Here is a 16718-nt window from a genome sequence, read left to right on the forward strand (position 1 = left end):
GTCAGGCGTCACGTGATCTGGGAGTGCGGAAGTTTTGATCCTGACACTCCGAGCACCTTCAAGCTTTTGAACGTTTGTGCTTTTGTCATATAAATGGTCAGGTACAGTGTTTCCTTCTACTTGCATTTATTTTTATAGCAATATTCCACAGACATCTTACAGGCATCCCTTTTGAGTTTCTTGCCGCTTTGTTTTTTTCCACCGGAGGTAGCAGGATGATGATTGCGTTGTGTAAATCTAATGAGAATCAATATCGAAATCAACTGATTTTTTTTTTTCAAATAATTGTCATATTGTTATTATACACTCTTATTAATGGGTTTGCGTTGCGACATAAAACATAACACTGTTTATTCAACTTTATCTAACGCTGTGTGGAGTCGTCATGTGACTGTCATTTGGTGAAGCCTGTGGGTTTGTTTCTGTTAAGGCTGGATCAGTGTTTTATGTTGCTGTACTAGATTAGAGTCTTCTAGATTGGATCTAGATACGTGAACTATGTAACAGTGATGAAAGGGGGCAAAAAACATAAATCCCCAGAGGAGATTAAATTTGCATTTCCATCCAGTGTCCATTGCAACAAACAGTATTGTGGGTTGCCAACTTCAGTAGCCTATAGTATGCAGTGTATAAGTTATATGTATATATCACAACACATACTGGATCAATTTAGCTACTACCATGGCAAATTATAACACTAGATTTAATGTTTGTGTGTGTGTGTGTGTGTGTGTGTGTGTGTGTGTGTGTGTGTGTGTGTGTGCGCGCGTATCATACCCTTTCAATTTATTTACTGCACAATGTTTGGTTTATTTGCTTGTTTTAATGCTTAAAGCATAGTTTAGGAATATATTTGATACACAGATTGAATGATTTATTGGTGTGTATCTGTGTGTATGTGTAGGATGACACAGAAACGTTACCTGGAGGGACAGGTGTACTCTGTTCCACTTATCCAGCCAGACCTGAGGAGGGAAGAGGCTGTCCATCAGATCACTGATGCACTACAGTACCTGGAAACTATATCAACAGACATCTTTAATAGGTAAAAACATTTATACACATTCATTCATAGTACAGAGTGTTTTTCTGCAGATCAGAGATCAAGGATCTAGAATTTCTAGATTATAGCAGTACACGCAAATACTAATATATATATATATATATATATATATATATACATATATACATATATATATATATATATATATATATATATATATATATACATATATACATATATATATATGAAGGTTACTTTTTGAGTCACCTATTCAAGTCTCAACAATATGGATTTTTCAAAAAAATTTCAACATTAGCTATGTTTCCATCCACCTATTTTTTTACGCATTTTGGGATATTGCATAAAAATCACCAAGATCAATAAAAACATATATGTGTGCATAAACTACGATGGAAACACGTTTACCAAATTCATGCTTCGATGCGCAACTGAAAACTCACGTGATTTTGCCTCAACAGTGGATGTGTTTGGATATCTGGACTAACCATGGGGCCAATCACATCGCTCAGCATCTCAAATGTTGGTTTGGTCCTTCTGAAATGCATGAGCCAAACTCTGTCATCAAAACAGTTAGGAATAATTCGTACATTTATGATATATGAAAAAAGAGCCACTGTGGATTCCTACGTTGCAGAAACTTCCATTTTTATTAGATATTTTGCTCCAATTTACCAGGAAGTGATGATTTTGTTATATTGAACACATGGGATGATAACGCTGCATTATTCACAAATATTTTATGCGATATATGAATTTTGTGAATAAATTAAATAGCAAAATGGATGAAAAATAGATAATTTGAAAAAATTTCACATTCAACATTTTTAATATTTTTTTCACATTTTTCAAAATTTTAGCAACAAATTTTATATGTGATAAAAATATATTTATTTTAGCAATGTATTTTATGTCAAAAATATATTTTTCATATAATTTTAAGTTCTTTACCAAAAATTACTATAGTAATATATTAGTTAATTTTAATAACTGCAACTCTAATTTAACTCTGTGAAAACTATCACTTCATACAGTTTTGATATAACAGGTTCATCAAAATCTTGAATGTTAACCAGCAAGATAACTCTAGAATGAACAACATTTCAGTGCATTACGCAGAGCAAATGTTTATGTGTGTAAGGCATAAAAGCACATGTACATGATCAGCAAACATAAGATGTAGCAAAAATACGCTACTGGTCCTATAAGGTAAATGACAGCTCTGTCCACGGGCCCAAAACACCCTCGCACTGGCCCCCGGGCCATCCTTATTGTTGCGCCTGGCTATTGAAGGAAAGAGTGTGTTTAGACCGTGTGAAAATAACAAAGAAGAGAAATACAATGAAGGTGTGTGTTTTGCATGAGATGCAGTTGTGAAGGAGTGAGTGCTCAAATATGCTAATTCCAGCTGAACAGGCTGGAAAACCATCCACAGCGTTACCATGACAACATGGCACGTAGGGGTCCAGGGAACGTATTTGTGTGTGTGTGGTGAAGCAGTGCGTTTCTAGGTCAGCTCCATTAAGCCTCTCCTTCCCCCCTCTCTTTTAGTCATTCTTCTGTCATTTTTTCCATCCTTTTCTAATGGAGGGTCTTTTCAGACAGCATGTAGTGCCATAGGGCACTAGAAAAGCACACTTTGTAGTGATGATAGGACTGTACGCATGCACAATTACGCTCTCATTCCCGCTGCATTTTGTTTATGTATTCAGGCTGGCTTACTGTAGCTGTCCTTTTGCAATCAAGGGATCTTCTTTTCCATTTGTGATGTTTGTTCACAGAAGCAGTTAAGAATGGACAAACGAAAGAGATATATGGTCAGTGGGTTACAATAGGTGTAATAAAATTCATTATCCAGCCAAGACCGATGGCATTGTCAGAGAGCCAGAAGGTCTGAGTATTGGTGCAGTTTTGTCTGCTTAGCATGCTGCAGTACATCATTTACTTGGCTTATTGTTCAGACCGTTGTTTGGAGAAGTTTGCTGCAAAGTTTCGCATTCGTCCTGGTTGTTGCTTAATATTATGGGAAATTTAGCTGTCACAACTAGCGGTTGACAAATATGGATTTTTCAGAGACCAATGTTGATATACGGTACCGGTCAAAAGTTTTTGAACGGTTTTTGAGCAGAAGTCTTTTCTGCTCACCAAGGCTTCATTTATTTGATCCAAAATACAGTAAAAACAGTAATATTGTGAAATATTTTTACAATTTAAAATAACTGTTTTCTATTTGAATATATTTTAAAATGCAATGTATTTCTGTGATGGCAAAACTGAATTTTCAGCATCATTACTCCAGTCTTCAGTGTCACATGATCCTTCAGAAATCGTTCTAATATTTGCTGCTCAAGAAACATTTATGATTATTATCAATTATAAAGTTATTTTAAATTGTAAAAATATTTCACAATATTACTGTTTTTGCTGTATTTTATATCAAATAAATGAAGCCTTGGTGAGCAGAAGAGACTTCTTTTAAAAACATTTTTAAAAATCTTACCGTTCAAAAACTTTTGACCAATAGTGTATAAAGGCCATAGTGTCCAGTATTTTTATATATAATTAATATTTTTACATTTTTTTTATTAAAAGAAGTCTTTTCATGTTCACCAAGGCTGCATTAATCTGATAAAAAAAATACAGTAAAAACAATAAAATTGTGAAATATTACAATTTATAGCTAAACAATAATATAGAAACCATGATATGATATATATATATATATATAAAAAAATATAAATATATATATATATATATATATATATATATATATATATATATATATATTCTTTGAAGAATAGAAACATTTATTTGAAATAGAAATCCTTTTCATTATAAAACTGTATAACATTATAAAACAACATTGCAACATTATAAAAGCCTTTAATGCATCCTTGATGAATAAAAGTATTAATTTCTTTAAAAAAAAGTTCTGACTTTTAATTAGTAGTGTGTTTATATAATATACAATGTATATACTGTTTTATAAAAGTAATAACGCACTTGTACCTTACTGCTTATAGCAAATTAAACATACAAAATATTTCAATTCTATTATTATTACATAAAATTCACTCAGAAATATCTATTAAAGGTGCCCTAGAACTTTTTTAAAAAAAGATGTAATATAAGTCTAAGGTGTCCCCTGAATGTGTCTGTGAAGTTTCAGCTCATAATACCCAATAGATTTTTTTTAATTCATTTTTTTGCCTGTTTTGGGGCATCATTATAAATGAGCCGATTCAGGGCTACTGGCCCTTTAATTCTCGTGCTCCACGCCCACGGAGCTCGCGCTTGCCTTGAACAGTGAATAAACAAAGTTCACACAGCTAATATAACCCTCAAATGGATCTTTACAAAGTGTTCGACATGTATGCGGCATGCATGGGTCGGATTATGTGAGTATTGTATACTGTTATATTGTTTACATTTGATTCTGAATGAGTTTGATGGTGCTCCGTGGCTAACGGCTAATGCTACACTGTTGGAGAGATTTATATAGAATGAAGTTGTGTTTATGAATTATACAGACTGCAAGTGTTTAATAATGAAAATAGGGAACATGGGCTGGCATATGCAAATATTGGGGGCGTACACCCCAACTGTTGTGTAACAGTCGGTGTTATGTTGAGATTCGCCTGTTCTTCAGAGGTCTTTTAAACAAATGAGTTTTATATAAGAAGGAGGAAACAATGGAGTTTGAGACTCACTGTATGTCATTTCCATGTACTGAACTCTTGTTATTCAACTTTGCCAATATGAAAATTGAAATTATTAGTGTTGAACATGTAAAAATAGTTCAATATTATTCAAGCATACTGGTTTAAAGTAGATTCATTGCAAAACCGTTTCAATCAATAACAAATTAGTTCAGAATTGAATTTTATATTACAGTTTGGTGAAGTTCCGATTTGAATGTGTTCATCTGTATTCTGCAGACATTTTTTGACTTGGTTTGGCTTTGACAGGGTGTCTCAGAGCGTGGAGAAGAACCGTGCACACCTTCAGTCTGTCACAGACCGGATCAAATTGGCTCAGGCCAGAGTCCAGAAGATCAAAGGAAGCAAGAAAGCCACAAAGGTGATGCAGATGATTCAGACACACAGAAAATCTGCCAGTCAGTCACAAAGTGTAGAAGAGAAACTTATTCTGCAACAACTGTCTGGAGCAGCATGTGAATATGCATAGGCTAATGGTTAAAACAGTGAAAATTACAAAACCTATTTTGCAAAAACACTGTTTCCATTAAGAAAATGAAGCTTTTTTGCATTGTGATATTATTTTATGACAATTAAGCACATTTACCCCCAAATTGTCTTTACTACATCCAAACACAAGTATTTTATTAATTAGCATGAATTAAATACAATACAACAAATAATGCCATGATATATATAATTGCTATTCAATTTAAATAATATATCATTATTTTTTCACATTACTGAAATTAAAATTTGAGGATTAAATGTGCTTAGTTGTCATAAAAATGTCACAGTGCAAAATAGTCTTTTTCTTTATGCAAATGACATATATTATTTTTCTTTTTGAGCACCTGAAGGTTACTTAAAGTTCCCCTATTATGCAATTTTAAAGTTTCCTATTTTTGTTTTAGTGTTCTCCTACAATAGATTTACATGCATCCAAGGTCAAAAACACTTAATTTTCTCATGATATACATTGCACAGTCTCTTTAATCCCCTCTTAACCGCTAGTCTACTCTGCTCTGTCAGACGGCCTAGTCTGTCATGATTGGTCTTTCGCTTACAGCACAAGTCAGAAACTAAACGCCTATTAGGCTTATTCAGCATTTGTGATACACAGTGAAATGAATAATGGCGTCAGTCCAACACGAGTCCTCATCCTTTTGAAGTGCAGGCATCACTGAAAACAATGTCTTCTCAACATGTCGACAACATGAACCACACTCTTAGGCCTCAGCTACAACTACAGTGTTTGAGGGTGGGTCAATGTAGATGTTGTTCGTGGGCAGCCAGTGAAGGTCATATACTGGCCTATGTAACAGGAAGTGATACTGGAATTGCTGATGACTTGTTTTGGCAGTTCAGAATCAATTCTTTCTTTTAGGAGACAATAACTTTATCTTTCGTGCACTTTGATCTTTAAAACTTTGCAGACATATTACATTCACAAACACACAGCATGAAAGGCTATATTCGAAAAAGCATAATAGGGGCACTTTAAAGGTCTGAGTGATTATGTTTGATGTGTTTGTGTAGGTGTTCTCCAGTGCTAAATACCCCGCTCCAGAAAAACTGCAGGATTATTCTTCTATCTTTACGGGGGCAGTTGATCCCGCATCCCAGAAGCGGCCTCGCTTTAAAGTTCAGAGCAAACATCGCCCACTGGATGACAAGGCCTTACAGGTGAAAAAAATTCAGTTATCTGTCTTAAACCTCCTTCTTCCTGTCATACTTTCCAGAGTTAAAGGTACAATATGTAATAATTTTTGCCGCTAGAGGTCGCTAGAAGCCTATTCAAAACAAAGGCGTAGCTTGATGACGCCAAGTTTTAGAGCAGAATCTTGGGACATGTGGTCTCCACCTCAACGGACGGTGCAAAAGAACATGGATTTGAGTCTGGAAGAACTCATGTTCATGAATTAGATTATTTAGTATGTTCAATTATTTGGTATGTTTAGTACGTTACTTTAGTATGAAGCAGAGCAGGACCGAGTGTTGTGGGAGCTGAACGAGGCCGCTGGAGCGATTGCACAACACAAGCCTCAGCAGAACTTTTATTATGCCACAGTCGCCGGCGCTCCTTCCACTTTTCCGGTCATGAGTATGAGGTAACACAGCTCTGTTTATCATATTAGATACATTTGAGTGTGTTGAAAATGATGTTATCACGTTACGTTCGCTCGGTGGCTGCTGTGCGACACTTGTTTGAGACACACTGTAAGATAGATCGATTTTAGAATATCATATTAAATGCTGGATGGCTTGTGTTGATAAATGGCATGCGATTAATTTTAAAACGTATTGTATGATGGAGAAAATTCTGTATTACTGTTAATAAAAATAAAGGTGCATCTGATTATGCTATATTAGCTACTTCATAAAATAGTGTTTTTCTCTGAGGCATGGTAAAGCATGGTACTCGCAAAAAATCAAGAAAATTAGATTTAAACAATAAGACTAAACGTGTTGAGCTATATAACAATAATTCATTTTCTGTCTATAAATCAAAACATTTGTTTCCTTGTCTATTAAAACATGTAATATATTAAAGCGTCTTTGGTGTTTCCATGGTTTCTACAAAATAAAACCGGAAACCGAGGGTAACGCGGGTATGACACAATTGACAGGCGACTCCTCACACGTCCCGGAGCCTTGGTTAAAATTGCAATTTTCTCACAATTTACAAATAGTTGGAAACATTTGGGATATTGTAAGTACTCAAGTGAAAAAAATATATAGCACTGGCCTAGTGGTTTTTGGATATTTTACTGCAAAATGATTACATATTGTACCTTTAATGGATCATATTTAGTTATTTACAAATACATGGAAATTAATGGCTATATAAGCTAGCATTTTGTCTTAATTTATTTCTATATACTTTTAGATTGTAATGAATTATTGTAAGGACTTAAAGTCTGCAGTTCATAATTATTTCCCTCTTATAAATGAATGGAGTTTTAAATAAAAAAAAAATCTGACATAAAGAGAGGAAGTGAACTCTATTTATCTCTTTATTTATTAATATTTTATTGTTTTAAAACATGAATTAAATATGTGTTAAATATGTCTGTTCATTTGTACATTTAAAAAATTGATATATTTATTTCTATTTTTATTTCCAAAAATCATGGTAACAGAATTAACATTGTATTTTGTAATATTACTATATCAACTCTGTTACCATGATTTTATGGAGGTCTAGGAGTGAAATAAATACAGATTACCAATTTAATAATTCAAACCTAAAAATGGAAATAAAGAAATCACTTTTTAAATAGACAAATTAAAAGACATATTGAAAACTGCACATTTAATTCATGTTATAAAATGTTGTTAAAATAATTGAAATATAAATGGACATATTTAAAACTTTATTTAATTAATGTTTTAAAATTGAATGAATTAAAAATCATTTTTGAAAAAACCTTTACCAGTTATTGTTTTTTTATACATTTTTTTTAGTTAAAAAAAATTGACATTTCACTTGTGTAGGCAACGATCAGCTTTTGACTGAATTTTCAGAGCCACACAAGCACTTAACAGTTGTTACATGAAAAAAAATTGAGGATATTTGTAAAAATGTCAACATTAAATTCTTTTTTTAAGTAGCTGTTTGTAGTTTCACGACCTTGAGCACTAAGCTTGTAATGTCAGATTACAGTGTAAAACTATCAACAAAAATCTTAAAAATGATTCACGAAATGACCAGCAAATATGTTTTATAGGAGAAGCTGATGTATTTGCCCGTGTGCGTAAACACTAAGAAGCACTCTGAGGATGAGACAGAGGAGGGATTGGGAAGTCTGCCGAGAAATGTCAACTCAGTCAGCTCCTTATTGCTGTTCAACACAACGGAGAACCTGTGAGTATACACACACCTACACATATCGACTGAATGCTGCACAGGCGATGCAACCTTATTAACGCTCATATAATCATCGCTATGTGTGTTTGTGTGTTTTCAGCTATAAGAAATATGTGTTTCTTGACCCTCTGGCGGGTGCTGTGACTAAAACACACACCACGTTAGAGACGGAAAAGGAAGATAAACCGTTTGATGCACCGCTGTCAATCACCAAGAGAGAGCAGCTAGAAAGACAGGTGAGATGTTTAGTCACATCTATAATAAAGCGATAAACTGAAAACAGGATGCAAGCTTAGCTGATGTCTCTGTCACGCTTTCTACTCAGACTGCAGAGAATTATTTCTATGTGCCAGACCTGGGGCAAGTGCCGGAGATTGATGTTCCGTCTTACCTGCCTGACTTACCCGGCATCGCTGATGACCTCATGTACAGCGCTGACCTCGGCCCAGGGTTCGCACCGTCTGTTCCTGCCAGCAACAGCATCCCTGAACTTCCCTCGTTTGGCACGGAGCATGATGAATCTAGTGGATCCGGTGGGATCATTATTAACATTCTTTTATGGCATATTTTAAACTTAAAGAGGTCATATTGTGAGAAATTCAGTCTTTAAATATAATTATTTTGGAAAATATAAAAAATAATTTAATTTTTTATATTTATAAACACAAAATGAATTAAAAAAAAAAAAGTACAGTGTGACCCCTTTAAGTAGGGCTGCACAATTAATCGTAATCGAATCAAAATCGCGATTTGGCTTAGTGCGATTATGACATTGCAAAGAGCTGCTCTGTGATCAGTAGAAAATGACGCTTCATTCGAGAGCACTGCATTAGAAAACGCAACACACGTCAAATATGCAAACTTTCCAAACACGAGAAGCCTTTATGAACTTATTTTCTAACAAAAGACAACATTTAATGTGTTTTTACTCCAAACTCACTTCATTACATCAGTTGCGTGTTTGAAATAGCATTTTGATTAGCATTGGATTATAAATATACTTTATTATTACGGAAATACCTGAGAAAGCTTGAAGAAAACATATAAACCATGTATAGTTGTAGTCGTCTGTTTATTTTATTCAGGTTTAATCAATCAAAGCGTTTCTACCTTCTTTTTATTCAGCGATAGCATGATGCCCATTGGGGATTACCTGGAACAGCGTTTGTTATATATAGTAAAGCTCATTCAATCCTATTCAAGGTAAAAATAGGAAAAATAATTCCTCTCTCTAAAGAACTTTGAGGGAAATATATAATAAATATGTTTTTCTCCAGTGTACATAAGTGTACAGTTTTTTCCACAGTGGATGCATAAGAGACACGTAGTTCATATTAAATCATGGACTCCATTTTTGATTTTGCATACTTCCTGACAAAAATAAAGAAGTTGAGACAGATTTTTATCATAATAATATAATATTTGATAATAAATCCTTAGACCTTTCTAATGATTTATATACATACTGCTTGCATGTTAACAGGTAATCCCCCATTTTGTCATACAAGTTTTAATTTTATTTTCTAATTATTATAGTTATATTTATAATCAAATACTAATGCTAAATACTTTAATAATGAAAGTTATTACAACAGTAATATTTCTTATTTGGTTTAGAATTTTTATTTAGCAATAATGATAATAAAAATAATTTTGAGCCAAATTGTGCAGCCCTACAAACAAGCAAAACAAGCCTGGTATTGTTTGTAATTTTTTTTTTTTTTTTTTTCCCAATTTTTAATTTAATTTTAAAACGCAATTTTAACCAGAAAATCGCAATTAGATTTTTTCTCCAAATCGTGCAGCCCTAACTTTAAGCAGTCTCATTTGTTTTCCTTCATGGTCTACTGTTTTTTTTTTTTAATTCTTATTGTTTTGTTTGTTTGTTTTAAGACTCTCATTTTAGACTTGAGGCTCCACCCCCTCCGCCTCCACCACCCCCTCCTCCACCGGAGTCAACCCAGGTATCAGTCCCACCCCCTGGAATGTCTCCAGCCCCGCCTCCTCCACCCCCGCCTCCACCTATCACACCAGACTGCACTGACACAACAAGTCAAGCCACTCCCTCAAGTAAGTTTCATTTTCAGATTTATAGACTTGAATGAATTTTTTATAATTTAATTACATTTTATTGTTATTGTTTGTAAGGCAAACCGACTGTGATGATGTCATTGCAGTATTGAATTGCTATTGGTCTACTTTCTTGAAATTTTTTTTTGACTGCAAAGATGATTAAAAGGAATAGTTTACCCAAAAATGAAAATTCTTTCATTATTTACTCACCCACATGAGTTTTCATTTTTGGGTGAACTTTCCCTTTAATGTTCAAAACCTAAACTTATTTAAAACATGACTTTTATATTTCTGCCTTCTGCCCACAAACAACAAAAACAGTCTCTTTTTGTCCGTATACACTACTGTTCAATGTTTTTTTTATTTTTTTTATATTTTCAAAAGATTTTTAAATGTTTTTGAAAGAAGTCTCTTCTGCTCACCAAGTCTGCATTTATTTGATCAAAATTACTGTAAAAAATAGTCATATTAATACATTTTAAAATGTTTTCTATTTTATTTTCAAATGTAATTTATTCCAGTGATGAAAGCTGAATTTTCAGCATCATCACTCCAGTCTTCAGTGTCACATGATCCTTCAGAAATCATTCTAATATTCTGATTTGCTACTCAAGAAACATTTCTTATTCCTATCAATGTTGAAAACAGTTGTGCTGCATAATATTTTTGTGGAATTTTATTTTTTTTTTTAGGATTTTTTGATGAATAGAAAGTTCAAAAGAAATAAATCTCACATTATACATGCCTATACTGTCACTTTTCATTAATTGAATGCATCCTTGCTGAACAAAAGTATTATTTCTTTAATAAAAAAACAAAATTTGAATGGTAGTGTATGTCAACCACATTAATTTCTGTTTGCGTTTACAAGGTGTGGTGAAAGACGCCCCTTCTGAGGTGTTACAGCCGTCGGACGGACGAGCCAGCCTGCTGGAGTCGATCCGAAACGCCGGCGGAATCGGCAAAGCAAACCTCCGCAATGTGAAGGAGCGCAAGATGGAGAAGAAGAAACAGAAGGAACAAGAGCAAGGTCAGACGCCACCAGTGTTTACACTCTGTGCTAAAAACAGGCTGTACATACTACTCAAACAGGGTCAATTAGAGGGTGTTAACATTAGATAAACTGTTATTAGAGTAAGAAACTCGTTAGTAGTGTTTGCTCAGGCAAGCATAAAAAATCCTAAGGCACCCAAGCATTCTATGTACAGACTTGGGTCAGTAAGCAACCACCTAACAATTCCCTAGTAATCGCATAGGTACATCCTGGCAACCACCCAGAATATACGTAAAATGTGCTGGTAATTTGTACAAGAGTATTCTTTTTTTAAAACAAGAGGAATTCATTGTTTCAGTAACTCTGATATAAGGAAGAGCGCCGTGGTATTTGGAAAGGTCAAAAGAGAAATTTACTTTCATTAAATCTGCCCTATTAAGCCTTTTTAAATCCGCTTGACATTTGCTCTGAAATCGACTGGCTCTGGACTCACAAAGTCTCAGATATTTAAAATAAGTTCTTCATTGATATGTTATCAATGGATAAACTATGCAGTCTTTTGAATTAGTCATCTCTGAGAGGTAATTACTAATGATTTAGGACTTGGGTGAGAGTAAATGCCACAGTTAAGATTTGAAAGAACATAATTTAATATTCTTTACTACTTGTTATTCTCTTTTTTTCTGCAGAAAATAACAAAGACAGTCTTTGGAAACTGCTTTTCTTTTGAGGAACATAAAATAAAGGAGATATTCACTGCTACTTTTGTTTCAATGAAAGTTAATTAGGATGGATGCTGTTGAGTCTCTGAAAAGGTCAAAAAAGCACAATAAAAGTGATCTATATGACTTGTGCGCAATATACACTACCGTTCAAAAGTTTGTGCGTGGTTCGTTCGTCTTTTGTTTTGTTTTTTGGAAGAATTCTTATGCTGACCAAGGCTGCATTTAAAGGGTTAGTTCACCCAAAAATGAAGATTGTCATTTATTACTCACCATCATGTTGTTCCACACCTGTAAGACTTTCATTCATCTTTGGAACACAAATTAAGATATTTTTTGATAAAATCCGATGGTTCAGTGAGGCCTGCATCGCCAGCAATAACACTCCCTTTTTCAATGCCCAGAAAGCTACTAAAGACATATTTAAATCAGTTCATGTGACTACAGTGGTTCAACCTTAATATTATAAAGCGACGAGAATACTTTTTGTGCGCCAAAAATAACAAAATAGCGACTTTATTCAACAATATCTAGTGAGCTTTGAAGCTTTTCGAATCTTTTGTTTCAATTCAGTGGTTCGGAGCGCGTATCAAACTGCCGAAGTCACATGAAATATTGAAGTTTAAAACATTTATGATGTAACGAAGCCTTGTTTTCTGAAATCATGTGATTGTGGTGCTCTGAACCACTGATTCGAAAAAGTTTTGAAGCTTCATGAAGCATTGTTTTGAAATCGCCCATCACTAGATATTGTGGAATAAAGTCACCATTTTTTTTTTTTTTTGGCGCACAAAAAGTATTCTCGTTGCTTTATAATATTAAGGTTGAACCACTGTAGTCACATGAACTGTTTTAAATATGTTTTTAGTAGCTTTCTGGGCATTGAAAAAGGGAGTGTTATTGCTGGCGATGCAGGCCTCACTGAGCCATCGGATTTTATCAAAAATATCTTTGTGTTGTGAAGATGAACGAAGGTCTTACGGATGTGGAAAGACATGAGGGTGATTAATTAATGATATAATTTTCATTTTTGGGTGAACTAACCCTTTTTAATAAATAGAAAGTTAAATAAAAATAGAAAGTTCGTCAGCTTTGACCATTTTAAGGATTCCTTTCTATAAAAATAATCTTCTGAAGCCCTGTAATGTGTAACATTAAGAAAAAAAGCCATTTTCTCCCCTGTCGCTTAAACTAACAATCATCCTTTTTTCCAGTTGGTGCAGCAGTCAGCGGTGGAGACCTGATGTCAGACCTCTTCAATAAGTTGGCCTTGCGCAGGAAAGGTGTGTTGGAAACCTTAATTTCAGTGCCTCAATCTCTGTGTTTTCATGCTACCTGATCCATTTTTTTTTGTGTGTGTGTGTGTGAATATTCGACAGGTATCTCTGGCAAGGTTCCAGGGGCTGGAGACTCATCCGAAGCACCTGCCAGCTCTGGCGGAGCATTCGCCAGGATGTCAGATGTGATCCCACCCCTTCCAGCGCCGCAGCAAGCGACCGCAGATGATGAAGATGATTGGGAGGCGTAACCATGGCGACCCAGAGTTGAGCATGAAACTCAAGAGTTGAAATTCTCAAAGACAGTCTGGAAATATTGTCTCTCCAAGGAGAGCTATGGCGTTAAGTGAGACATTTTGTCACTTGTTTTGTAACCTCAAGGTCAGTAAATGAACAGAAGTATGAGAAGATGCATTCTAAATGTCACTAAAACCCTTAGAGCCAGAAAGATTATATTATTAATGTCAACAACTTCCTCCAGTTCTGATCCAGTTCATCCGATGCCATCGAGGCCGTACAAGCAATTGAGTTCATGTGAACCTGAACCACTTTTACTCAGAACTGACATTATGGTTGTTTTATGTTGACAATACTTAATCGCACTTTTTGATGAAAGTCTTTCACTTCTCATGCACATTTAGAAAGTGACAGAATGAAGTTGATGTTGAAATAACAAATGTTTTCCATCAAGGAAGAAAAGAATGTTTAAAAAAAAAACTATTTTGTGTTTTACATGGACTAAAACATCTCTGGCATTTGTAGCTTTAGTACAAAAAAATAAACTAATCTACTATGATTGTTTTAGCCCATACAAACCAGTCTTGGCTTCACATTTTGGAATTCAAACACAGAAACCAATCCAGCCTTGTAAAAATGAGCTTTATTTAAATGAAAGTCAAGGACTGAATCAAAAACACACATCTGAACACAGAACCTGAGGACAGAGGCGGCAGAACTCAATAATTCACAAGGCCAGAGTAATCAAACAAACATTCATAATGCAGGACACACCGTAGTACTTTTACATGCTGTCGAGTTGATGGCCTCAGAGCGGCGGTCTCTGTCGCTTCTCCAGGAAGAACTGCGGAATCAAATAAAGGATCAGACAGGGAGCATACTGCTAACAAATCCTTCTCATCCTGTCATCCTCCACTTCCTGTCATTAGAACAGACCTGCTTACAGAGTGCACAGCTGGAGAACGTCTGTCTCATTAAAACAGCACGCAGCTGGAGAGACACTCAGACGCTCTTCACATGCTCCTGTCTATCACACTCTACAAGATTGGCATTCTACATACTATTTTAGAAATGAAGCTGATTGTAGTATGCATGAGGGAAGTGATCAACTAAGGACAAAAAAAAAGGAAAATCTATTTTTTTTACCTATTTAAAACGGACCTAATGAGTGTGTATGTTAAGTCTTAGCTCAAAATACCCTATAAATCATTTTTTTTATAGCATGTTAAAATTGCCACATTTTGGGGGTGAGCAAAAACGTGCCATTTGTGTGTGTGTCTTTAAAAGATTAATCCACTTTTAAATAAACTTTTCCTGATAATTTACTCACCCCCATGTCATCCAAGATGTTCATGTCTTTCTTTCTTCAGTCGAAAAGAAATTACAATTTGAGGAAAATATTTCAGGATTTTTCTCCTTATAGTAGACTTCAATGGGCACCAAACGGTTGAAGGTCAAAATTAGTTTCACTGCAGCTTCAAATTGTTCAACACGATCCCAGATGAGAAATAAGGGTCTCATCTAGAGAAACCATCGCTCATTTTCTGAAAAAAATTTAAAATTATATAAGTTTTAACCAGAAATTCCAGCAGTGTAGACACTTCTAAGAGTATTACTGCCCTCCACAGGTCAAAGTTTTGAACTAATTTTATATGCAATATGCTAGTTCAATACTATATAACAATTAGTTCAAACTTTGGCCTGTGGAGGGCAGTAATACACTTAGCAGTGTCTACACTGCTGGAATTCTAATAGAGGAGAAGAAGAGAGCTAGTTCAAGATGAGCATTTCTGGTTAAAATATATAATTTTAAATTTTTTTCAGAAAATGAGCGATGGTTTCTCTTAAACCCTTATTTCTCATCTGGGATCGTGTTGAACAATTTGAAGCTGCAGTGAAACTAATTTTGACCTTCAACTGTTTGGTGCCCATTGAAGTCCACTATAAGGAGAAAAATCCTGGAATGTTTTCATCAAAAACTTAAATTTCTTTTCGACTGAAGAAAGAAAGACATGGACATCTTAGATGACATGGGGGTGAGTAAATGATCAGGAAAAGTTTATTTAAAAGTGGACGAATCCTTTAAATGTAAATAAGCTGGTGCTCCCGGCCCCCTTTCAAGATAAGGGACATAGTTTCAAGAAATCATGCTCAGGCATACCAGCAACAACAAAACAGGATTATCTCACGCACTGAAAATGTCAGAAACTGTCAATAGACCTTTTTCACACTTCCATGTTTTTGGCTTCCGCAATGATCCACGCTGGGTAAAAGTTTTTCCGGTTACAGTGATAAATAGCCTCGATCAGAACCAGCTCGGGAATCAAAGTCGTTTTACGAATTAAATGTCATGAAAATGTTTGAACGTTCTTGGTGAATTATTGGTGAGACTACAGAGTTCTCATTAAGAGCTAAATTTAATAAATAATTCGAAGTGCTGGCGGTTAAACTTTGGCGCGGCTGTGCATTATCGCACTCTATGTACTGTAAAGACAGTGCCTGCATCTAAACGTGCATACTAGCCATCCTAAATAATAGTCTATGTGACATTAGTAATATATAGTAATATTTAGGGTGGATAGTATGCACATTGGGATGTATAGAGTATTTTTAGCGACGTGCTGGGGAAATTATTGGATCCTTTATCACGCAAGCCTGATCCTCTGATCCGCTCGTACCCTGATATTTCTGGATATATATAAAGATTTCAGTCATCTCTCACTCATATTTTCCTGTCGTCATCATCATAAAGTGTGTATTATGCGCAGTATTATTGTGCTGTTGCAACATTAATGCAAAGACTGATAGTTGTGTAGTGTGGTGTT

At 34.8% G+C, this 16718-nt stretch overlaps 2 protein-coding genes across 3 annotated transcripts in view; one reads left to right on the forward strand and one right to left on the reverse strand.

Moving 5' to 3' along the window:
* wash1 (WAS protein family homolog 1) lies at positions 1-15202 on the forward strand. Its single transcript, XM_067389944.1, has 11 exons — positions 1-101; positions 905-1045; positions 4990-5101; positions 6259-6405; positions 8451-8587; positions 8691-8826; positions 8916-9123; positions 10484-10660; positions 11535-11693; positions 13594-13662; positions 13759-15202. The coding sequence occupies exons 1-11, from the start codon at positions 94-96 to the stop codon at positions 13905-13907; spliced, it is 1443 nt and encodes a 480-aa protein (XP_067246045.1). The 5' UTR covers positions 1-93; the 3' UTR covers positions 13908-15202.
* Positions 14606-16718, reverse strand: part of ddx11 (DEAD/H (Asp-Glu-Ala-Asp/His) box helicase 11) — a 24680-nt gene continuing 22567 nt past the window's right edge. For both annotated transcript variants that reach the window (XM_067389942.1, XM_067389941.1), the window contains one exon: positions 14606-14737. In XM_067389942.1, coding sequence (XP_067246043.1) covers positions 14702-14737 — 36 coding nt within the window. In that variant the 3' untranslated portion in view covers positions 14606-14701. The remainder of the gene's footprint in view (positions 14738-16718) is intronic.

Source organism: Chanodichthys erythropterus, chromosome 7, assembly GCF_024489055.1.
Source record: "Chanodichthys erythropterus isolate Z2021 chromosome 7, ASM2448905v1, whole genome shotgun sequence".
NCBI classification, from domain to species: domain Eukaryota; kingdom Metazoa; phylum Chordata; class Actinopteri; order Cypriniformes; family Xenocyprididae; genus Chanodichthys; species Chanodichthys erythropterus.